This window comes from Triplophysa rosa, linkage group LG8 (genome assembly GCF_024868665.1).
Source record: "Triplophysa rosa linkage group LG8, Trosa_1v2, whole genome shotgun sequence".
Classification (NCBI taxonomy): Eukaryota; Metazoa; Chordata; class Actinopteri; order Cypriniformes; family Nemacheilidae; genus Triplophysa; species Triplophysa rosa.
In genome coordinates this window covers 12681746-12707270 of record NC_079897.1, presented here as the reverse complement: position 1 = coordinate 12707270, position 25525 = coordinate 12681746, and the positions used below count along the sequence as shown (strand labels likewise).

The window sequence follows — 25525 nt, the reverse complement described above, 5'->3', positions numbered from 1 at the left end:
ACATGAGTTTCATACGGATCTTGGTTTCTCCAGGGGGGTTCTCACAGCAGTACAGGTGCGTGTGTGACTGGTTAAGCCTTCCGTACCGAGAAGAGGTTCAGTGGGTCAGTACACACACACATTTCTTATTCAAACACTATTGATCTGTTCTCTAATGCATTTGACTCAGGATTCCCTCTGGCCAGCTTGAATTCCTCGAGAGACCACTTTTAGAGATAAACGCACCTTCTGCTTTCAGCATTACCCATGAATCATCTGAATTGGCATTTATGCCAAAAATACATTGTCGTAAAAAGCCCTTCCATCCTTCAATTGAGCTAAATCTTTTTAAAACAATAAATCAATCTTTGAAGAGTTCATTTGCAAAAACAGATAACTTAAAAAGAAATCAAAAATCCGTTTTTATTGTGCATTCCAATTAATATCAATCTAACTGGAAGTTGGCTTATTTTGATTAAGTAATAAGAACTATATATACAAAAAATATGATAAAATAATAAACAAACACTTTAAAAAATGGTGTTCATCTGTTTTTCCAAATAAAGTCTTCATTTGGACCCAGGATTTGTTTTCAGTTTTGGTATATTTCGTTTTAGCCTGAAAATGTGTCTTTCTTAGTACTTTAGTAACAATTTAAAATTGTTTGCCTCTCACCAATCAGGATGTGGACACGATCTATCTGACACAGGACACACGAGAGCTGAACCTACAGGACTTCAGTCACCTGGAGAACAGGTAACATACATGTACAGTATCTGTAGATGTATAAATAAACCATTTTGAAACAATCTTATCGGCAGCAAGGTTAAGCCTTGCAAAAACTATTTAGGCTTTGCAGTTACTATTTATTTTATACTATTTGCTATTTATTTATGTGCTTTATAAATGACAAAATATACATTTTTCATTTAAACATTTAAAATATCTAAAAGATCCTGATTGTTTAATCCCTGATTTGTGTGAGTACAACATTATTATGTAAATCTGGATAAGGATTATGTCAACGTTTGTGAAATGACTTAATCTGAATTAAAGAGGGTAAACCCAAGATTTAAGTTACTTCAGAGTGGAAGTGAATGATTTATCTTGCGCCTGGATGTGTGCAGGGATTTGGTGGCGATAATCGCAGTGCTGGAATACAACCAGTGGTTCACTAAACTCTCCACCAAGGATTATAAACTGGTGAGTCAAACTCTCTACCCAACGGACACACAAGACACATTAAACATATCTGCAGTCATATTACCAGTAGTCGAGTTGTAAAAAGAAATCAGGGGGGGTGGTGGATTGCATTTAACGTTTAGGGACAGATCATTTGTGCTGATGACAGCGCATATGGTGGGAGACCAACGGTGTACCCTTTTGATTATTGTTTAAGCACAAAGATAATTATTATATTATATTACTCTAAAACAACATGCATGCTATTGATATATTACGTATCAGATACTCCTGTCATTGATCTTGACCAAGGCACCTCAGAATTGGAGTTGGTCCCCAGGCTGGCATGGCTACCACTGCTCCTACATAGTTAGGGTAAATACAGAGGACCAATTTTCCCACTGGGTGCAGGTGCAACTTCATACTCATGATACCTATAAATCTACTGGGAATTCATCTATTAAATGTTGAAACAAAACCTCACAAAACATTGTAAATGAACATGAATCCTCTCAAGTCAAGTCCATTTGAATTGAAGTGCAAGAACAAATGGATTAAACAAATGTGCAATTTACAAAATCTTGAAAATAATACATATAATACAAATACATAGCATCACCTGACATTTCTTAAACTTGAGGTGGCCAAACAAAAGACAAAAAAGGGGAAGCAAAATTAATAACTGATCAGTTCAATGCTGCAATGCTGCCTACACCATTCTCCCCTAAAGTATCTCATAGAAGCTTCCAAAGAGTTTCATAATCATGTAAGGAAAAGTAATGGCTAGTAATGGCTTTCCTTGCACTTGCCATTTATATGTTGTAGAATGTTTGGTGAACGATGATAGATAGAGCGATGACATTCCACCAGATGCCGCTGATCGGACAGGACAGAGTAACTGCGGATAACGCTGATAAAAAAGATTTTTTTTTTCTACTTAGGTTAGTTAATGAGGCAGGCGTGTGTTGCTTAGGCGGCCACTGTAAAGTGCTGTGGGAAACCCTGCAGTAAGATATTCCAGGTGAAACAGAAACCAAATCTAACATTAAGTTTGTGAATGTAAAGTCTAACCTGACATTAGCTAGCTAGCTGGCGTTAGCTAACAAGAAAAAAATCTCCAAACTAACTAACATCGTTAACTGTGTTGTTATCGCCTCTGTCCAGAAATTCCACCTTTGGTGACATATCAAAAGTATTCCTGACTCTTGATTTACCTTCAGTGCTACTACTTGCCCTCTTAAAGCCGAAGTCCCTCAGGTCAAGCTGTCCATGTCGCTTAGGCTTGGCCAGCGCCGGCGCTATGGTGGGGCATTCGAGGGCCGTGCCCCCCCCCCAGCGGTCATTGATGCCCCTCCTTCCACAGGCCATGGCGTGGCCCAAAAAATATCCCTTTTAGTTATTCTTTTAATATTAAATGTGCAAACTGTAACTTAAATGAAATAAAATGAAATGAACGGGGAAAAAACATAATTTTGGTTGTTCGTGACGTTACTAGGCTTGGTCATCATTGGTCAATGCTTATTGGTCGCTGAGTAAACTTGTTACATTTGATTTGCAGCGTGCAGAATCCATTTCAAGTTGTTGTTTGAATCGAAAAGAACAGTTTGTCCATCTATATCATCGACAGTTAGCGGCTAACTGTTAGCCTAATTATCGACAAAAAATGGATTTACGAAAATGGTTTAGACCTTCTCAGCCTCATCCATCAGCAGACTCTGACACTCCGGCCGGGGTTTGTAGTCCTGGCCGTACTGAATGATGGGAAAAGTAGTGCGGGTGCGGGGTATTCACGTATGTGAGAGAAAAGTAGCAGACGGAGAAAAGGAGAGTAAGCTGCTTTAGAGGTTTTGTTGTTTTCTTTATAAGTTCGTGAAACCACCCGGGAGTTCAAGTGATTGTCAAATGGTATAGTGATGGATGGAGCTTTCGCTGATGAGATTAAACAACATGCTTCGTAATAACTTTGTCGGCTCATCATTGTGAGAAATGGACCAGAGCAAACTGTTACAGCTAACATTATCCGCGATCGGAGAGGCAGATTAACAAAAAGGTAACACATGTCAGAGATGGGTAAACTGCATTTATTTGCGTTTAGCCTCCACTACAGCCCTCCGCTGTGTGTGACTGTGCTGGAGTAGAGAGAGGGCATAACTTTACCCCACCCCTTTCTGCCTTTTATTATCATCTTCGTGTGTGTGACTGAGTAAACTGTGTGCATAGGGCTACCACATAGCCTCGACTAAGTGACATGATATGGAAATGAACAACAACAAGAATAAACGAAATTAGCAAATAATAATTAATAATAAAAAAACGTGTTTCGTTTTTTATAGCATTTCTGCTGTGTTGGACTTGACTATGATGTCGCCACTGCATCAAAATATTTCTCAAACGGCAGTGCCCCCCGCCGATGACCCAATGCCCCTCCAGTAGATCTGCTCTGGCGCCGACTCTGGGCTTGGCCATGATGCAGAAATCACCAGCACCTGCGCTGCTATGTCGCTGACTGATGTGACGTCGATTTAAAACAAATCATCGTGTCATTAGGCTTATTCGACTTGATGCGGCGCCGCAAGATCCGACAGGCGGATGACATCAAAGTACCGCGAGAGCGATTCGAAACCAAACATTTTATGGTTTTTCGAATGGCTCTCGCGGTACTTTGATGTCATCCGCCTGTCGGATCTTGCAGCGCCACATGAAGTCGAACAAGCCTATTATGTGCACGTTCCCCTCATCCGCAGTATTTTAGCCTATTCAATATTCGCAAAAATAATAGTAGTAAATTACCACTGGTAATATTTACACATTCATTGATAAAATAACAGGGGATGGGAAGGGGGATGGCCGTTTTAGAAGGGGGATGATTTTGATCATCTTTAATTCAAAGGGGGATGCCATCCCCCCTTAACTCGAGTACTGCATATTACTTTTATTAAAGGTTATATAGAGATGAAATAAACCGCTGGTTTCTCTGAATCCCAATTCTTTGAGGTTAGACATGTATGACCAAAGTTGTTTCGTGGTGCATGTACAGCATAAGCGCAATGATGGGTTTCTTTTGTCTATACACACGGTGTCCATGGCAACAATCAATGGCTTTTATCCATAATGCAAAGCTGCGTACAGACAGGGTTATGAGTGCAGTGCTAGACAGGGTTTCTGTAGATAAGGAGCTGTCACTTGGGTCTGTATGAATTGTTTCGTGCAGCTGATGAATCTGCGTGAAAAGAGCCATCATAATTCAAAAGCTCCCCCACAAGAGCCATTCAGAGATATGACTGAGAGCTTCCGGGATTGAGCGATGCGCTGTACAGTCAGCATGCAAGAGTACTGAACAACAGAGATGAGAATAAAAATACAGTTTATAAACAGGAAGGGAAGTAAATGATTCAGTGCGGAGAACACAGGAGAACGTGTTTGTTTTTCATTTCTGTGGCTGTGGGGGTCTTTCAGAACATGGTTGGGCAAAGCAACTTCGAATATAACCTTGGGCTTCTTGGTTAAATGTCTTGGTTGTACAAATGTCATGCTTTTAGCCACTTTGATATCTAATACATAAAAGGAAGACACACAAAAAGGGTTTTATCAAGCATGCCAGAAACGCTTGTGTATTTGTGTAGTTTAAAGAAAAGTTAAAGCAATAGTGTCATGGCTCTGCTTCATTTAGTCATGTTTTTCTTGGTCCTGTAGCAGAGCCATGGCAGAGCCTTTGGTTATGTGTGGAGAGAAACATATTATTGTCCTTTTGACAATAATATACGTTCTCTCCAGTGTCTCGTCATTGGCCGCCCCTCTCATTTCCTTGTTATCTTTCCCTGAGTGTTTTATTACCCACACCTGCCCTGTGTTAATTATCCTTCGTTTGTCTTCCCTTTAAATACCCTCTTGTTTCTTTGTCTTGTGTTCGTGGATTGCATGTGTATGTTCGTGCTCATGGTCCTGTGCTCGTGTTGCCTTTTGTTCTCGTGTCTTTGCCTTGTCTCTACGTTATGTTTGTATCTTAAAGTGAGTTATGTTAGTTTTGCCTTAATTTCTGTTTTGCCCCATATCGGGAAGTTTTTCTTTGACCTTTGAAATGTCTTTTGTTATAGTGTTTGTGTGTTACACCCCCTCGTGGGTTTTTAGTTTGTTTTATTAAAGTCTTCAGTGTTACCCCTTCATCTCTGCCTGCGCTTGGGTTCTTCCACGCTCTGCCGTGACAAATAGTTCACCCACACATTGAAATTCTCCCTTAATTTACTCAATTTCATGCCGTCCCAAATGCATTTGACCTATAAAAAGATACTGTGACCGTTTATAATATATGTGTATCTTTTTAAATGATGAAGCATCAAAGAGCACATGCATCCATTATTAAAGTCCCTGTGAACCGGAAGTAGGGATCGTTTTTCTTCCGTATTCTGATGCATTTCCGAGTGAAATGGAATTTCAAATGAGAAAAAATTGTGTGCGTGGCTTGTTTTTTCACTGCGATTTGGTTAGATGTATAAAAACAGCCATCGCATTTTGAAATGGAACAGGGAGCAGACTGACTGCTGAAGGGGAGGAGTTAACGGATGCTTCGCCCAAGCCGTCTAACTTCCGTCATTTGAGATGGAAGGGCATTTTCAGATGTTAACTAAAGATTATGATTGCACATGAATTTTAAAAAGAGAATGACCTACATTGGAAAGTTATTTAAAATGAACGCTACAATATTTAATGAAAAAAAAGGGTTTTGCAATTTTTTATTTCACTGGGCCTTTAAAGTAATCCCAATAACTCCAGTGTGTTATGTGGGAATGTCTTCTGACATGAAATGATACGTTTGTGTGAGAAAAAATAACATAAAATACTTTTTAATAATATAATTAATAAATAACATTTAATATAATATTTCAAATATGTTGATCTTATTTAGCTACAGATATATAGTACCTCATTTAAAAATATGATTATTAAAAACAGTGAATACACTCATCTGTGGCTGTTTTTGCTTTGTACGACACATCTGTCTTGTTCTTAGACCCTCTGAAGGACCGTCCTCTGTTTCATGGCTTTCACAGCAGCTGGTGGCCGCTGTACTCTTAGATTCTCACATCATTCAACCAATGCATAAATCTCACAACCCTGAAAGACCTCTCTCATATACCGGCCTCAGCATGTGATCCTCAGCATCAGTCAGTAATACTATTTGATCAAAATTATAAAATAAGAATTATTTACAACTTGTGGGTTCATGGTATTTGGCTGACAGACATTTGAGGAATAATTTACCTCAGCAGATTTACTCCTCTCCCAAGACTGCAGCAGACTGGATACTAGATGTCAGAACTGGGTCAGAGCTCAGAGACTTTACATTTTTAATCTAGTCCAAATTTAGTATGGTCTCTTGGCAGTCATAACTCCCTAACTGTTTGGAGGGCTCTCCTATGCTTTTACTTGGGCAGATTGTTGAAAATAACAATTGCATTGAATCATCACAGTTTTCATTCTTGTATGAGTAGATGTTTAGAAGATAAGATTTAAGACAAATATTTTTATATTTATTTAAGTATGGTCCAAGATAAATGTTTTGGTTTAGGGAGTGAGTACATAATTGAGTAAACTCAGCAGTGACCACACCAGTTAGTGTTGGCTTAATACCAAAAGTTTGGCTTCAGTACGGTACCAGAATCTAATACCGGTAATATCGGTATCACATCGGTACCATAGGTGATCAATAACCAGCCCCCAAAATAAATTATTTGAAAAAATATTAAGAAGACTGCATGAAACTGCTGTAACTGCTTTAATGCATATTTTATATATTATTTTTATATTTTATATAACACCATTTTATTTTTACACTTTTACACTGTATTAGTGAAAAATGCTTTGGTTATATAGACTTATCGTCATAATCCCACAAATATGAACAATTCAATTTTGAACAACAATTAAATGTTTCAAGTAGGTCTATTTAACAGTAGCATTCAAGATGAAAACTGAATGATCAATAAAAAATAAAACACTGCACAGTCTTCACTGTATAAAATAAATATGCAATGACTCTAAATAAAGCTACAAGTTTCATTTTCTCTTTAATATGTGACACAGATGTATTAGCTTACTGTCACTTTAAGGCTAATTATTTTTTTGATGCAGATATACATTTAAAACACAACGGACTGTGCTTAAGTGAACCATTTATGTTTTTGACATAACAGCGTGTGTATTTGACAGTATAAGAACATATACAAGATGCGAAAGAGAAGTTCATGATGATTAGTAGGCTAACTGAGATGTCTGGATCAGAGATAACGTTATATATGCTATGTATGCCGTTGAATGGGGATGTACAGACGCATCGCAGCATGTAGAGTATACGTTACACTGTAAAACAATCTAAAGATCACTCACAGTAGCTGTCCCCCAAGTGACATACTATACACTATGCACTTAAACTATGCACATGCACTCAACCATCTAGTATGAATTTCAGAAGAGTAGTATCGTCCCGAATGGAATACTAAATGTTTTTTTACTAACTAGAAGTATATCGGTTTCCCAGACAAGCGCCAATGACGTCAATCGCAAGCCACAATGCGTGTGAATAAAAATATACTTGTGCATTGTTCATTTAATGTAGTTTTCCTCTGTTTTGCCCAGCACTACTTTAGTCATCATCAGATTGAAGCGTTATCACTCTGCAGGGGAGTTTTGCTTGAGCAGCGTCTGATAGTAAGCGAAACTGCGACCGTTGAGTGCGTGAAGTGTCCACAGTTCCACACTTCATATTTTCGGTCGAAAAAGTGCATCATCCGGGTACTTACAGTGCACTTCTTTTTTGAGGATTTCAATGTGAACGCACTACTCACACTATTTATACTACAAAATGGCGTAGAATAGTGCATAAGTGTGCGATTTGGGACGCAGCTGTAGTCTCAGTTTAAATGGTCGCAAAAATGCTTGTAGAGCGATTCATCTTGTTCTTATATGTTGCCGGTTCTGCATCAGTTCTGTGGCATACTGCCGCATAGTGGTGAACTTTGGAACAGCAGTGTTTCAAGTACCGAAACAAGCAAAATTCTGGTAATGAACCGATTTAAATCTAACATGTACCGTAAATTTCCAGAACCGGTTTACCGCGCAACCCTAACACCAGTCAATGCAAAGATGGACTCGGAGATCTCAGACAGAAATACATTATCTTTTGGAAATTTCCCATAATTTATAGTTTATCAAAATGTATGCTTTGTTTTTATTAATCAGTGTTTGTCATTATTTTGATTCCATGTATATGCTAGTGTGCTCCAGAACATGTGTCCAAAAAGCTAATATGCCTAATGGGGTCCAACAATATTGATGACTTATTTTTTTGTTTTGTATAATAAAATGCTGTCAAATATACTCTCAAATTAAAAGTGCCACCTGTATTTAATTTGCAATTACAATTAAACATTTTATCCTCTGTACAAGTGACAGTTGGGGTTTTACTAGGCTGTATAGGTCTGTATTAAAGGGATAGTTCACCCAAAAATGAAAATTCTGTCACCCTCAGGTTGTTTCAAATCTGCATAATTTCTTTGTTCTGATGAACACAAAGAAAGATATTTGTAAGAATGTTAGCAATTTTCAGTTCTGGAACATCATCCACTACCAGAGTAGAAAAAAATATTGTATATTTTTTAATGTTGAACAGAATTTTCTTTTTTGGGTGAACTATACCTTCAAATAATTAAATCGTTTTAATAGATGGACAAGCCATTAAATATCCACAAATTGTTTTTTCAGTAAAAAACATGCAAAAGAAAACCATAGTCCTCAAGCAAATTCACGTTATTTGTAAGGTACATAACAGAATCTGTCAGTGTTTTTAAGCTGCAGTAATGTAATGTTTCTGAGAGGGCTCATGTCCGTTAATCTGCTGATGCTTGATTGGGTTTGAGTGGGTCATTAATAACAGCGTTTACTGGGTAAAAATTCCACTCTTCTGTGAGTAAATGATGAGCTGTTAAAAATGCTAAATATTCATGTCAGATTCAGTAAACTGCCAGTGGCTGTTTGAGCGAACTAGAGAAAGGGAGATTGAAAGGGTAAAAATGTGTATGTATGAACCTATACTAAACTATATTTTGATGACAAATTTGTATCCAAGTAAGTAAAACGCAGTTCCTTCTAGGTCCTGTTAGGCTTTAACTACTGTAGCTGTGTATAAAAACAATAGTAGTCTATGGAATGCCTCAGTTTACATAGCTAGGTAAATGGGCGTGTGTGTGTGCACCAAGATTACATTTTGGTCAGTCAGTCACTTGCTGATTTTAATGCATATTATAGTAGATGTAATATTGGGAAGTCATGTTTTTATACTCTAGTGGGTTACGAAGAGATTTTTTTCTTGAGAGATAAAAGGTTTTATAAAGAAGACGCTGCTATTTTATTTTACGCATGGCCTCATGTAGTGTATTACTTTTAGTAATATACCACTCTTTTTATATACTGTATATTTGCCATCACTTGTTGAAAAGACCCAAGTGTTATTTACACAGTGCACAAATTTGTCCAGAAATGTAGTTAGTCAGACTACCCATTGACATCATAAATTTTATTCTCTAGGGTGCGCTAATCTTATAAACCAAAAAATTCATGACATGTATAAGATATTTGTCTTGAGAGGTTTTGTCTTTATCACAGTGTATGAGTCATGTTTGGTGTGTTTGTGTGTGTTTAGTCTGCAGACGTGTGTGAGCAGATTCTGAGAGTGGTCGCCCGATCCAGCCGACTGGAAGAATTAATTCTGGACAATGCTGGATTGAAAACGTAAGGACATCTGAAACATGACACGTTGTTTTTTTAAAGCTCATATTCTGCTCACTGTTTATGAAACCCATTTAGTTTTCTGCAGAGTGCTTTTTCTCTGTATTTCGCAGGGACTTCGCACAGAAATTAGCAAATGCCCTCGCTCACAATGCCAGCTCAGGACTGCACACCATAAACCTTGCCAACAATCCTCTCGAGGACAGGGGTGAGTTATTGTCCAGGCATTAATATCGCCTCATTATTACCCACATTTCTTTTCTACTCTACCCTTAATTTTATCACTCATGATCAAACATTTTAAAGCTTATTCTGTCATCTATGCAGATCTGCCAACAGATCAGCCAATATATACAGTATATATATATTCTCGTTGCTTAATCGAGCCGAGAATAGTTTGTTGTAATTGTGCCGTGTCGAACCAGGCTCACGTGCAAACACAACTGGAACCGTTCCAGACCGTGCTTAAAATGGTTTGGCGCAATGCTGGAAAAGCGCTCATAGTCTTTCAAGCCTTTCAGATGTGACCCAGAATAACCCTGTCTGTGTAGTAATGGTCACATTTTAGACCATCCACTAAAACCACTTTTTTCTCAAACTATGAATAAAACATGGATGTGGATCTTTAGCTCTGTGTGTGGATGTGCTTGACCTCATGTAAGATGTAACAGGAGGGGAAGCTGTCTCTCCCACGAAGGAGAAAATATTATGCGTGCAGTTTTACTTGTCTTTCTTTTAGGATGGGTCTAATACAGACATTGAGCTCTTTACATTACTACTAAGAGTGATGCTGGAGAGAAAATGCATAAGCAAAAAGATGGCAAGCTGGACTCGTGATATAATAATACAGGCTGATTTCAGGAAGCTTGGGACACTTTTTAACAGTCATCTTAATGTCAAGCATTAACAGCATTTAGTGTTTGTCTGCTGGACATTCCTTTTAATAGGACCATTTTAAGGATTTAAAATCCGTATTAGAACTCAAGTCATAGGCCCCAGAATAGTTTTTTTTTTACTTGGGACAAAGAGTGTCTGCTTTGTAATGAATTAAAACCTAGGGCACCCTAGCAACCAGACTGCATAACCCCAGCTATCATCAGAGCATCCTGCGGTAGCAACACCTTATCTAACACCCAACACTCACTAGCAACTGTCTGTCAATGGCCTTTTTTTGTTGATAACCTCTTGATTTGTTTTTCAGGGATTGCCTCTTTGGGTGCACAGTTTGCCAAACTCCGTAAGGGCCTCAAGCATCTGAACTTCTCCAAAACCTCATTGTCACCCAAAGGTACATCAAGGAACCACCTTCACTACATGACAGGCTTTAACAAAATGTCTCGGTTTATTGCAAGTCAATCTCTGTCAATGTGACTGCTTTCCACTGCTACAGAAAATTATTTGTCGTTCCCTAGTGTAAAAATCAGCAAGCAAAAATTATTTTTACAGTATCTCCAAGTATTGATATGTTCATTACTTGATATTCATTACTTGATTGAAATGTGCCAAAAAAAGCCTCCAAATAGAGGTTTAAAGACATATTGTTGTACTGGACACATTATAGTAAAATGTACATTAGTTAATTATCTGTGAACTCACAAAAACAATGTGGATACTTTAAAAAAATAACTTATATAACTTAAATATAAATTATGTACAGGTCAGGCAGCAAGTAACAGAGCACACAGCCCTCGTTATAAGTATAGATGCAAGACTTAAACATTGTATGTGTAACACAAGATTAGAATTGCTTGCTAAACCTGTTTGTGAAACATTTCTTTAAGCTGCCCTCAAAGACATGTTGCTAGCAAATAATTGGAAGTTTATCTATCCACAATAGTAATCTCACTTCCTAAAGGACAATTTAAATAACTGTACAACTGCAATAACACATCTGGAGTAATAATATAGACATAATAGATTTCTGCTTTAAACCGCTCTAAAATGTCTTGTCCCAGTAGACTTTAATTGGAAGCGCATTATTGCAAACATTATTTTTGTTTCTTTACAAACTGGGAGATTGAAATGACTCACAGCATGTTGTAATATAGGCACACTGAGTTGTGCGTCATTTATTTTAGTCCATCACACTCATTAAATGCTCTCTATATTAACAGGTTGGGCAACACATTTAGCTCTGTGTAATTACAGTTGTTCTGAAGTATCGTTTGTTCTGTGCAAATAGAAGCTCATTTGCCATGTAAGAGATAATATTGACTGTACATTATCCAACCTATCACATGGCATGGACATAAAATAAATATCCATATGAGTTAAAATGATTTCATTTGCCTGTAGGAATAATGAAACTCGAGCACAGCTATAACACAAGGGTTTCCCGGATTACATGTTTTAGTGTTGCCCTTGGCAACAGTCATTATTATTATTAACGTACTTTCATTCTGTTTTATTGATTATTATGTTGGCTATACTGTATACTTGCCTTTGTGGTTACGATGGTTGTCACATAAATTGGCATTTCTTTTCATTGGATGTTTCATTTCTGGATGTACATCTATTAGCTGAAAATGTATTTGTCTTATTGATGTTTTCCATTCAAGGTAAGATCAGTACTGAAAGATTTACACGGTCATTTCCTAGACTGCAACTCTTAAACCTGCCAGTAGATTAATGAGCACAGGGCAAAAGGTGGATTATATCTAGAATTTATGTGAGGATTATTGGCAGTGATTTTAATGGTCACAGTACATGTTAGATTGATTGATGGTCTGTTCTTGAGAAGTAACTCACAGGAAGTGATGATATTACACAGGAGACTGTGAGGTGTAGCCATACATACTAACTGAATTTAGTAGACCTACTGCACTTACTGTAGCAGAGCGTTTTCCTTAGATTGATTGACATTTATGATAAAAGCATTGGACAACATTTAAGGAATAGTTGACTCAAAAATGGAAAATCTGTCTTCATTTAGTCACCTGACATTGTGTTAAAGCAGCCACCTTTTTTGGTGAACAATACGTTTAAAGCGACAACGAGCAACTTTTGCTCACTGTTGCCCCATGTGGTTGATAAGCGGAATTGTCTGTTTACAGTGTCGTAAAAACTGTCACAAAGATTTCCCGCTGGCAGCTCAATACACGTGAGTTTGTTTACAAAGCCGACGGACCCAGATACGCTATGAAAACAGCGCATAGCATGTGTATATATATATATATATAAAACGACAACATTAGCCTACTCAATGACTGAACTGTTCAACATTTACGTGGTTTACTGGTCTGAACTAAAGAATCTGCTACTTTTTACCACAACACGTTTATTGTGGGTTTTTAGTCTTCATTTACAAGCACTACACACATTCATGACACGACAACATGCTAGCTATCGACACCGGCAACCATATAACAATATTATCTCTCAGCTACCTTACGGTTATAAAGTGTGAACCGGTGGTGCGCCAATGACACAGACTAATAACAAATACGTTCAAAAGTACAGGACAATAACAAAAAATTTACAAATAACACTTACAAATCCAGGAGCCGGTCTCCATCCGTTTTGCAACCCGTTGCCTCTTGCTCCTTGCGCCACCGAGTGTAAGCTGTCCGATATTAATTCGTGACCGGCCTCATGTCAGATCACTCTCTCGCTTTCTTTTCTTTGCTTCCTCCGACAAAACCCTCTTTGGTTTTTTGGCTGGCTCTGCCATGGTGATGTTTTGGTTCGTTTCGTCTTACTGTTAGCTCTGCTGTTGGCTAACTTCTCCCAGGCTACGAGTAAAACGTGACGTATGCCGTAAAGCAGGGGATAGGCGGGGCTTGTACTGGCCCGAACACCAAAGTTGACCTACCACTAAAATAATTTTAGAGACATTGTTTTAAGGTCAAAAAGTTTCTCGTTGTCGTTTTACAGGCTGAAGTGCTTCCTGTCTTTGAGTCAGATCAGTCAATATTTTTGAAATGCACTGTGTAGAGCAGTTTGTCCATTTAGATCTACTGTAGACAACATGGCGAATTCCATGCAAGGAGACCCGCGGTGTATCTAGATATAAATAGCTCATTCTAAAATAATCTATATACACCCCTGAAGACATAGTTATGTATATTATATTGTATTTCTGTCAATACATCCACCCATCCATGAGCTTCAGAAGCAGGTGCCTTGGATGTGTTTATGCTTTGTTTGTGAAGCATGATTGCTATAAAGAATGCAAATGTCACTATGTTTTTTGTTCGCATTCGTTACCACAAATAAATATTTTATAAGCTTTCTCTGCAGTAGAATATCTTGAGCCATTGGTTTAGAGTTGAGTCAGCTGGCTGTTTTCATTTGCACCTCTCCACTGGGCTTCACGGTTAATAAAGCCGCCGTTTAACAAGACTTCTGCCATTTACAGCTGCTAATTGCCTCAAAATGATCAGCGTGTCGGAGCAGAAGGGAGGCTTCAGTCGTCTCACTGGTTATTGCTGCTGCGTAATGTGTGTGGAGATATTTGAGACTTGTTTTTTTTCAGAAATGGTTCATAAGACACGTTATTAGTTTGCTCTATCTTTCAAAACCCAATTAGAGGCCCATAGGTAGCCACTAAGCAGAAATGTCAATAACAGCAGGATGTCTTTTATCATTGGAAATGCCACTTGCTAAAAGTCCGAAAAGTCATTGTGTGTTGTGTAAACCCAGCTTTTTAGATCACTGCTGATTCATGCAGACTTGAAAAAAGTGATCGCCAAGCCAAGGCAAGTTGGTTGCAAGCAGTCTTTAAACTTTATAGATGTGGCGCTCACATGGACAACATGGGTTTAAATCTGACCCTGATTTTGTTTCATCAGACATGAATTCATTAAACACTGTTGGTCACTTTCAGTCCAGAAGAGCACTTAATACTATAAAGAGGATTAGAGGCAAGTTACACAGGACATGTTTTGTTTTCATTCAGACAGTTGGACGGAGACACTTTTTTAAGCACCAAGTTATGTAAAATAACCATAATGCTCAACCCTAAACATTTCTAATGACGTCCTTTTAGTTTTCAGGTCAGTCAAAAAAAATCAGTAATTTTATAAGTCTGTGACGTGATTGCTGTGTTCGTGTTGATTTGTAGGGGTGAACAGCCTTGCTCAGTCACTGAGTGCCAACCAGTCCATTCCCAACACCCTCACCCACCTCGACCTCTCAGGAAACGTTCTGCGGGGGGACGACCTGACGGTGAGTTTTCTATTCACTTTTTGAAATACACTTCACATTCCTGTGCAGACACACCTGAGCCTGAGGCAAAAAAAACGGCTCTTGACCTCACAGCTGAATGGACAGCTCTTTGTAACCTTTTAGGAAACCTGTTGAACAGCGATGTTAGCTTTCTCCACACTCTCTGATAACACATTTTCAAAAGACCAAACCCATCTCAATTTGACACTGTTGAAACAAATGCGTGATTTGATTGTTTAACCGTCTGTGTCATCCAAATACTTTCTAGAAGCCACCACTTCTCCACATATTATCCTACTTTTATAGGATAAAGTATGAGAGAAATATGCATGTGGTGACATTGTCATATTAAATCTGACATTTCATCAGTTACCCAAAGATGTTTATGTGTAGCCTAACACCATGTCTACACTGGACACGACTGGCGCTACACGACAAAATACATTAGAAACGCATTAGAACCCATTATAATTTTACATTTTGTCCAAACTGGATGAGACGTGACGAACCGCCTGTCGCGTCCAGTGTAGACACAGTGCAAGGTATTGATTTGGTATTAATACAGCAGTCGATATTTACCGAAGCCAAAATTTTTGGTAGCTCAGATAGGTGTTGACGTCTGATACTGTATCTTATACCAGCCTTGTTTAATGTTCAGCACAAGTGTTTCGCTCACAGAGATTGATCTGCTTTCAGTCTGCAGAGTCTCTGGACAATCTCTCCTTTCTTAAACTTCTCATGCATTATTGATTGGCTGTTCTAAGGACAGTATTGATGTGTGTGTCTTTGTGGGGTTGTGTGTTGTCGATCAGGCGTTTATCTGCATGCATGTAACCGTGACCTCAAAGCCACAGACTAAAATGTATGTCATAAGTAAAAAGCTCCTAAGGTGTCAATGACATCTGCTTATGATTTGAAACGTAACCTTGTGATGTAGAGGAAAAACTTGTTTCAATCTCGTCATATTTAATTGTAAACAGCTGTGTGAAGCTGATTTTGGTTCAACTTTACATGCGATTTCACTGGAGTACAAAGTACAAAGCTGGAGTACTAAGCTGACAATCTTTATTGCAGATTGATTTTCATAGCCATTTTATTTAGGCCATATTTGTATTTACAACACATTCTGCAAACATTTAACCTTTATCAATTACTCTTTAAACTTACTTTCAAACACTTTCTTAGAGTTTCTACAATTTCCTTGGCCAACCAAACAGCCTGCATACTCTGGACCTGTCCAACACAGACTGCTCACTTGACCTGGTGAGTCGCTTGGGGAAAGTTTTCCATTGATTCTATTGATTACATTTGATAAATTATTAATGAAAGTAGTGGCATTTTGGTCATTCAATTGTAAAGAACATATTTAAATAACATATTTTTAACATATCACACTTTTATATATTTGTAATTACTTTGTGCTTTCGGTACTTATGTATATTTAATAGGGCTGTCAGTGGATTACAATTTTTAATTGCGATTAATCGCATGTATAGTGAAATTAAACATACATTATTTATTTTGCTTAACATGTTTATTTTAGTGCTGTCAATCGATTAAAACGATTTACTACCTCATCACACACAGCTTTTATGATTTTAAATATAAAATCACATTGATTTCTTTATTTCTTTTGTTCTTTGATTAACATTAGTGACAGGAGTCACAGCAGCACGTTAAAGAACGCAGCCCCTTTATGAGCTGCCGCTCTAAGCAGGTCTAACACGCTTCCTATTTTCACTAATCTTTGCATTCATTTAAGACTTAATTTAACTTGTTGAAGACTGTGCTTGCGAAAATACTAGACGAATTGTGTTTTTTGGCATAATCTTGTGTGTTTTTGTTCATTCAAGCTCGAAACAGAAGTTAATACTGGTGCACTGTCTGACAGATTCTGACGCAGCCTTTAGCCCATGTGTACACCAGACGGGACCGCTGTCGCGTTGCGTTGAGCCGTGTTCCACAGCCAGAAGCTGTCAATCTATACTGGACGTGTCAATACAACCATTTCAAATTGCACCTAAATAGTTTAAAGGCCTTTATATGAATAAGAGCGTGATTATATAATGTAATGCTAGACAATAATGACAGAAAAAACTGATGTTGCGTTAATGGCATTAAATATTTTTAACGCGTTAATCTAAAAAAAAATAATCTCATGCATTAACGCGGTAACGTTGACAGCCCCTAATATTTTATTTTATTTTATTTGTTAGTTTGTTTATTTATTTATTTGTTTGTTTATTTATTTATTTAATTGCAAAATTAGTACTAAACAGCGTTTTATCATTTATTTTCCTAAGTTATATGTTTGTGAATTTGGAGTTTTGGTTTTGTTAATATGTATAAAGCAATTGGGTTAAACTCAACACAGGCTATATGAGATATTGACTGTATGTCCATGTGTGTGTGTGTGTGTGTGTTAGGTTTGTGCTGCACTACTCAGAGGGTCCGTCCAGCACCTCACCGTCCTTAATGTGTCAAAAAGCATCTTTGCTCTCAGGTAAAAACCTATTTGTATTTTCATCCAGAGCAATGAAAACTATTCTGTTGCACTGTTCTACTCACATTAAATAACATTGCTGTTGTTGACATAGCAGCACATATACTACATGACAGAACTCAACGTCGGAAAATTATGATATATTTACTACATATTTTTACAGACATACATTACAAGTACATACAAGTGCTTGTTAGAAAGTAACGTTTTATTGGCTGTGAGGATTTTGTCACATACAGACCTTGAACGTGTATATGCTACTCTTTCGGAGTAGAAAGAGCAAGATATTTAATATAGCACACAACTTTAGGCGCACATCTCTCATGGTACCACCAGACTAAGCTTGCCTGAAGGGTCTCCATCAATGTATTGAATTGGTGTCTAGTTCTCTCTATCTCTATCAGCCTTTCTATGTGTTTGTGTGAGTAAGGAGGTTAAGTAGGAGAGAGAGAGTGAGAAGCATGAGGAATTCTCTGTAGGTTTATGGTGTAATGTTAGCCTTCTTTCCCCAAGGGGCAGGCCATCTGTGAAGGGTCAGAATGCTCCAACCTGCTTTCAGTATCCTCCCTCTATTTATCACTGACCCCCTCAACACCATGCACATTATCTCAGATCAACATTCACAGACGGCTCGAATCTCTGCCAATGTATTCAATTCTCAAATCATTGACTCTTATGAGTCAATTCCTTTATTAATCAGTCAGAAACATTTGCCGGAATTTGAATTGCAAATGTGGTTATTAATATAACAATAGGCCTTTTTCACGCTTCCGGGTTTTTGACTTCCGCATTGTTCGACGCAGGGTAAACGATGTTCCGGTTACAGTAGTATCCAAGTCTGTCAAGAGTGTCTGGATTAAATGTCTTGGTATAAATAATGTAAATGAGCTTACTACCTTATTACTGCCTGTTTAAAGTTAAGATCTTAATTTAAAAACACTGCTAAGCTAAGTACTGCTGTTTTGATCTTAATCTAAGGTGTGTACTGTTTATGGGACATTAACCTGAGGCAGGATACTTACTGATTTTAACTACTGAACTGCATATAATAAAGCCAGTGATGATGTTCTTTGTCTCATTTTATTCTTTATGTCTGTCTGGTTTGGTCCTGTATTGTATCGATTACGTTACAGTAAAGGCAGCGCATTGTGCTGGAAAGACATTACCCAATCCCTTCCGTCAGACATCATACTTTCTGTTTCAGAAAATTACAAAAAAATGCCTTCTGTTGTCTGTTCTGGCAAGTGCTTCTGGCATTATCAAAAATATTTTAATAATGTAAAATATATAATATTTTTACAGACATTTTACTCGCGGGTGCATTGGATCATTGCCACGCATTATGTTTGTGTGATTTATTATGTCTGCTCTGTGTTACTGTGATAGTGGAGTGAATAATTGTTTATGTATATAGTATATTAAAATAAACGGAAGACCATGATTATTCAGGAACATTAGAATCTTATGTGCAGTATTGAAAGCAACCCATTAAAAGATTGGAGAAGGACAATACAGCTGTTTATGGAAAGCCTTTTATAATAAGGTCTAATTTATTAATATTGGTTACAGCGCGATATAATATGGTTAATTTTAAAGTTCTACATTTATTACGTTTTCACAATTCAAGTTTTAACATTTTACATTTGGTATTATGAATGAACTAAGAATCGTATTTTAATTACAATAAAAAATAAACCTTACCTTAGCGGTTTACCAGTATTTTAAAGTAATTTCTTATAATACAGTGACGCATTTAAATAACACACGAGCTGGGGTGTATAAACTCAAAACACTTAAATGAATATTAGCAGTCTGAGTGCAAAAAAACAGATAAACAGATATTATTTTTTTATGTTTAATATATATTAATGTTGCAAAAAAAGACAGTACAGATAAATGTAAGTAGCTTCAAATGACACAAGCGCATTATATTACAATGGGATTTAATCTAGGGATGTTGCTTGACGACTCTTGTGAAGAGGCCCATTGTATGCCTAGCTGAAGTTACAGTTTATTGCAATTGTAATAAGTGATATTAAATCCTAAAAACATGTCACTGTCGCTTTACCAACTGAGTGAGTGTTGTTATGTGTCAACAGGAAAGGCAAAGACGCACCTCCTGCATTTAAACACTTCTTCAGCAGTGCAATGGTTCTCAACACCATCAACATATCAGGAACCAAATTACCCCCAGAGGCCTTGAAGTAAGAAACACACCGTGAAAACCACCTACTGTCCCTTTCACCTGTGCGTGTGCAATACCAATAAGTACACTATAAAGACGATAACGGTGACATCTCTTCTCACAGAGCTCTTCTGCTGGGTCTGGCCAGTAATCCTAATGTTAAAGATGTCTCGCTGGATCTCAGCTGCTGTGAGGTAACATACAGTATTTTGCCTACACCCAGTTTGCCGGTTTAAGAATGTGCAAAAAAAAGCACAATAATATTTGGATACTTTGCATTTTGCCAATTCATTCATTTTAATTAAGATGTTCATTAAATTGAACCCTTTCAGCTCACTTTATGGGAATTAATTCATTTATATTTGTCTGAAAGTCTTGTAAGAAAGAGTCTCCCAATTCAACCCCTGCGGTTTAGAAAAGATATTAAGATATTATTCTTTTTCACGCAGAGAGCTGCTTCTGATGATGTTCAGTCCCCAGTTACATGAAGTATAAAGGGTATGGAAAGCGTGTTGATGCAAAATGCAGGATTGGTGTTTACTGATCTGATATTTTACCCTCAAGACAAGATTCAAGATCTTACTTCCATGACAACAGAGTGTTTTAAAGAGCATGTAAAGAGCCCTGTGGAGATTTCCCATAGGCAACGTCGTGACAGGTTTTTACTGTGTAGATCTAAGCAAGTCTCAGTCTAATGGTTAAATTACTGAACACCCTGTGGAAGACAGTGCTCTGTAAAGCATCAATGGATATAATCATTTGAAAGGTCCGATAAAAAAAATATTTAAAATAATCTTTTGCTGGATGATGTTTGATAAATGTATCATTTTTGCTTATCACTGCGACTATTTTTTATGCTAGATCAATTAAATCTCCAGTGATTCTGCATCACCCAAAACTGTTTAGATGACTAAATCTGTAGCTTTCCTCTTAAATTATTGTGCTGCTTACCAAGCTCAGAAACGTATAATGCTAACAAATAATTACGCCTATGGACTGTCCCCACGGAGATAATGATCCAGACGTGTGTGTGTGTGTGTATGATCATGTAAACCCTACAGTGTGGGGACCAAATGTATTTTTTTTACCTTATGGGAACATTTTTGGTCCCTGTGAGAAAAACAGATTATAAATGAAACTAAATGATGTTTATTTGAAACTGTAAAAATGCAGAAAGGTTCAGTTATAGTGGTAGTGTGAGGATTAGGGCATAGAATATACAGTTTGTTCAGTATAAAAAAAACACATCTATGGAAAGTCCCCATTAAACATGGAAACCCTGTGTGTGTGCGTGCGTGCGTGTGCGTGTTAAAATTCATAGTTTCACGTTTGTCGCCTGTGGCTTAATGTGTCTGCCTGCACACAGACACACACATGCTGAGATTTTCTATTGCAAAGTGCTTAAGATAATGAATACACGCTAATGTGTGGAAAAGTGATTAGATAAATCCCAGCGATATTATCCATACCTAATTGTTGCTGAAAGATCACACTGGGGGCGGAATTCACTAAACTGTTGTGGCACTTTTGCAAATTAGGTGTTACTGCTCAGAGGAAGCAGGTGTTAGACGGAATAGAGATATTTTTAAACATCTTTATCACCTCCGTGTGTGTATGCGTGTGTATAGCGCACATTGATGTTTGAAATGTATAGGGTCATTTGACTGAAATGTTTTCTTTATCTGACGGCATATGTCCCAGAATATTTAAATATTTAATTTATATTTAGACATGGGATAGAGACAAGATAAGGAGTGGCAAGATGATAATTGCCTTCAGTGCGTTCATTTTAGGCATGTTTGTGCTGTTATTTACATTACTCATTTAATGAATCGGTGCTGAAGTGTTTGCAAATAAACAACATAAACCCCCTCTGGGAAAAGTAATCCTAAGCATTTGGATATATTCATATCAAATGGTGTGTGTGCGTGTGTGTGTGTGTGTGCGTGCGCGCGCGTGCGTGTGTTTTAGTAAATGTTGGCTGTTCTAACATATGCCCATCACTTTTTCTTTCTGCTCTCTAAAGCTCGGTCACTGTGTAAGTATCTCTGTAGCTGACGGTTCTCATCATTAGTTGTCTGTCTTCATACAGCTTCTTCCATAACTCCAACATCTTCCTATATATTAATGTCTCAACTTTCAGTAGAGATACTGTATTGTGTTTCATGTATTGTATTTCATGTACACATTCGTGACATGCTGTGTTTTTGTGTTAGTGAAAAAGAATGTATGACTCCAAAAAGATTTGACATATCAAAGCTGTGTAGAATCTGATCTGTTTAAGATGCATCTCTGATGGTTCAGTTTTGTTTTCACTCTGGTTTTCAGCTGCGGTCCGGTGGCTCTCAGATCCTGGAGGGCTGCATTGCTGAAATTCCCAACATCTCTTGCCTGGACATTTCTGATAATGGTCAGTGAACCAGTAGGAATGCCGAATCGTGTGACACAACAAGCATTCGTCTCCAATCTATTTGCAGCTCTCCACAAAAGTCTTTTATAAACCAACATACATTACTTAAGGGTTTCAACCAAAAATAATTTATTCATTATCATGTTGTTTAAAACCTGTATATGACTCTTTCTTAAATAGAACACAAAAGAAGATATTTTGAAAAATGATTTTATGTTCACACAATGAAAGTAAATGGAGCTAATGTTGGTTGGTTACCAACATTCTTCAAAATATCTTCTTTTGTGCTTGGCATTCTTCAAAATATCTTCTTTTGTGCTTGGCAGAAGAAAGTCATAAAGGTTTGGAATGACATGAGGGTGAGTAAATGATTTGGGTGAACTCTAAAATAACCTTTTGATGAGCACATTTTAGGAATTTGTTAATAGCTTGACAACAGTCTTGCCGCTATATCATTTCATATCTGTAATTAGCAATGAAATAAAACCTGAGGGCTAAACATAATTACTGTCTCTGTTTTGACTGGAAGCAAGAGCGGAAATATAAAATGGCTTTTTCAAAAGGCGTCAACCTATTTCGACACTGGATCTGGTTCATCTACTCCTCATTAAAGTGTTAATTTACTTTTTGACCTTAAATCTTTGAGAGTGAAAGGGCAAATTCAGATTATTTTTACATTTCTGAGCGTGTCAGTTTAATGCATATCTACTGTATGTCTGCATGGAATAGAGCTGATCAGCCTTTTTTAGAAAGACTTTGGTTCAGTTTAGATAGATTTGAAATCTAACCATTTCTGTGGTCTCAGGTCTGGACTCTGACATGGCCACTCTGTTAGTATGGCTGGCCAAGAACCGCTCCATAAGGCATCTGTCCCTGGGGAAGAACTTCAACAACATCAAATCAAAGTAAGAGCCAGAGAACACTACTGACCAACAGTCAACATCTACGATTATGGTCAAAAGTCTTTTTTTATTCATTTGATATTTGTGTTCTCTTGATGTTCAGAAATCTGGCTCCTGTTCTGGATAACCTGGTGCACATGATACAAGATGAAGAATCGGTAACGAAATTTGATTTGTTTACTGCTCTAGTAGCTTACCATACATCCTGGTACCATGAAAGTGTCATACAGTATTTTTTTGAAGTACGTTTGGAGTAGCTTGTAAATACCATGGTATTATGATCAGGGTTGGGAAGTAAAGGGCCGTTCACATTATAACGATAACTATAAATATAAAAAATAACGTTTTTTAAAAATCGTTCGTAATTCAGGAGAATAGCGGGGTTCACACCATAACTATAACAATAAAGATACAGAGAACGATATCGTTGGGATCACTTTCAGAACAATTTTTTTCCAGCTGATGAATGATCAAACTTAGTGTCAGACAGTTTCTGGCAGATAATGTTTGACTATTGGTGATCGCAATGTGGCTTTTATGTCAGAATTAAAGACTAGTGGTCGGAAAGCGGTGTGTTTACGGCGGGATGTTATATATGTAATGCTTATGAGTCAGCAAGCTGGCAAAATATATGCTTTACGTCCCAGACATGAGTGCACAGCCTTCAGTCAGAGCATCCAGCCTTTGCTGTCATATTTTGGAGAAAAGACGTTCGGGAATGAAAACGAAAGCATCAGCAGGTCATCTACATTCATTTTAGTGACTGAGAACACTGCAGCACGCAGGTTTAAAATAAACATAACATTATTGTTAACGTCCGCTGGTGTGGACGCAAATATAGTTATAGTTACAGTTATCTTTATAGTTATCGTTATAATGTGAACGGCCCTTAACTGTTTACATGGGATTACAGTAATCAGGATGCAAAAATTTGGTAACTGTAATCCATTACAGTTACATGAAAAATAAAACTAATCAGATTACAGTTACAATTAGTAAAAATTAGATTACTAAAAACTAAACTTAGATTACTCAAAACTAAAGTAATTGTTTTAAAATGTGGAATGGTAAGGTGTTTTTGAGCTGTGCAACCAATTTCTATATACAATTTACAATAGCCTATAAAAATAAGACGTTGATTAATAATCGATATCAAAGTCAATAAATCAACGATAATGATTTCATTTCAGTTCCTGTTTTTATATTTATTTCATCTGATATGCTGCTTTGAGCCACCTCAAGACAATTCTGATGCTGCCTTGCTTCTGTGTAAATGAAAATACTTTCTTAAAATCATGTTATTTACATATGTGACCCTAAAGTAATCCTAAAGTGGAATACATTACTTTTATATTGTGATACTTGGATTACATTACTGATTACCTTTTTGATGAAGTAATTTATAACTGTACCGGAATACATTTTTAAAGTAACCTTCCCCACCCTGATTATGATGTAATACATCAACATAACATAATACAATGAAGTACATTTTTCTTAGAAGAATCGCAACTAAAGATGGTTTGTTAGAAAGCACAATTTATTGTCGTTCATTTTCCCAAACACTTATTATGTAGTATAAAATAAGATAGAACACTATAGCATTAGCGTTTGTCGTGGGTTTGCAATGATTTGATATCTTGGGTAAGGGTGGGTGAATGTTTTCAGCAAGTGGGGCCACGGGGTCTGTCTTGTCAGTAAATGTATCAACGGTATCTGTAGTTGAGACTGTTTTGTGCAGAAAAGATTAATGGCTTTATTGAGTTGCTGCTTTTATAGGAGCAGCTGTTTATCAGGGTCTGCAGGGGGAATAAAAGTGTGTGCGTGCATGATAGTCTTGGACTCCAGATTAGTGCACTTGTCTGCAAGAGGTTAATGGATGAATGTGGTTCAGACTCTTAGCAGGTAGTCTGCAGATATGATGTGTGATTTGTGTTCTCTCTGCTGTGCGTGACCCAACAGTGTGACATAGCAATCAATGCATGCTAATATTACTAACAAAGTCGTGCCATATCTGCCCTTATCTCTGTGTTTGTGTCAGTCACAGCCCTGAGCGCCTGACCACAGCAGTGAGGCAAGTAGATTAAACTCTCCCATAGACCTCGCCCTTGGAAATTTAGCAGTGATGTTGTTTGTAATTCATGGTTATGAGAGCAGTTTTTTGGGGATGTGGAGAATCTGAAACATTTGCTGTCCATTGCACAGATGTACAAATTCAGTATTTATCCACTGGCATAATGTTGGTTTGACGTTGGATAGTCGTGAATTTAGGGACCGTCTCCAAAGTTACATAGGCTATACATTAATATACACGTTTCAATAGCATTTAAACGGAATGACTTATGCTGGGTTCACACCTGTTGGACTTTAAAGGCAGTCCTGCATGCTCAAAAATTTGCACAGAGACGTTCTCCAAA

At 37.4% G+C, this 25525-nt stretch overlaps 1 protein-coding gene across 1 annotated transcript in view; it reads left to right on the top strand.

Annotated features, from left to right (window-relative positions):
* The window catches only part of LOC130558365 (F-actin-uncapping protein LRRC16A-like), a 66412-nt gene extending 41251 nt beyond the window's left edge, over positions 1-25161 (top strand). The window contains exons 7-22 of the mRNA XM_057340735.1: positions 34-104; positions 662-735; positions 1107-1182; positions 9857-9945; positions 10056-10150; positions 11144-11230; positions 15005-15108; positions 16294-16371; positions 17535-17611; positions 19711-19815; positions 19921-19990; positions 21823-21834; positions 22125-22206; positions 23012-23111; positions 23212-23266; positions 25150-25161. Coding sequence (XP_057196718.1) covers positions 34-104; positions 662-735; positions 1107-1182; positions 9857-9945; positions 10056-10150; positions 11144-11230; positions 15005-15108; positions 16294-16371; positions 17535-17611; positions 19711-19815; positions 19921-19990; positions 21823-21834; positions 22125-22206; positions 23012-23111; positions 23212-23266; positions 25150-25161 — 1187 coding nt within the window. The remainder of the gene's footprint in view (positions 1-33; positions 105-661; positions 736-1106; positions 1183-9856; positions 9946-10055; positions 10151-11143; positions 11231-15004; positions 15109-16293; positions 16372-17534; positions 17612-19710; positions 19816-19920; positions 19991-21822; positions 21835-22124; positions 22207-23011; positions 23112-23211; positions 23267-25149) is intronic.
* Positions 25162-25525: the final 364 nt, after the last annotated feature.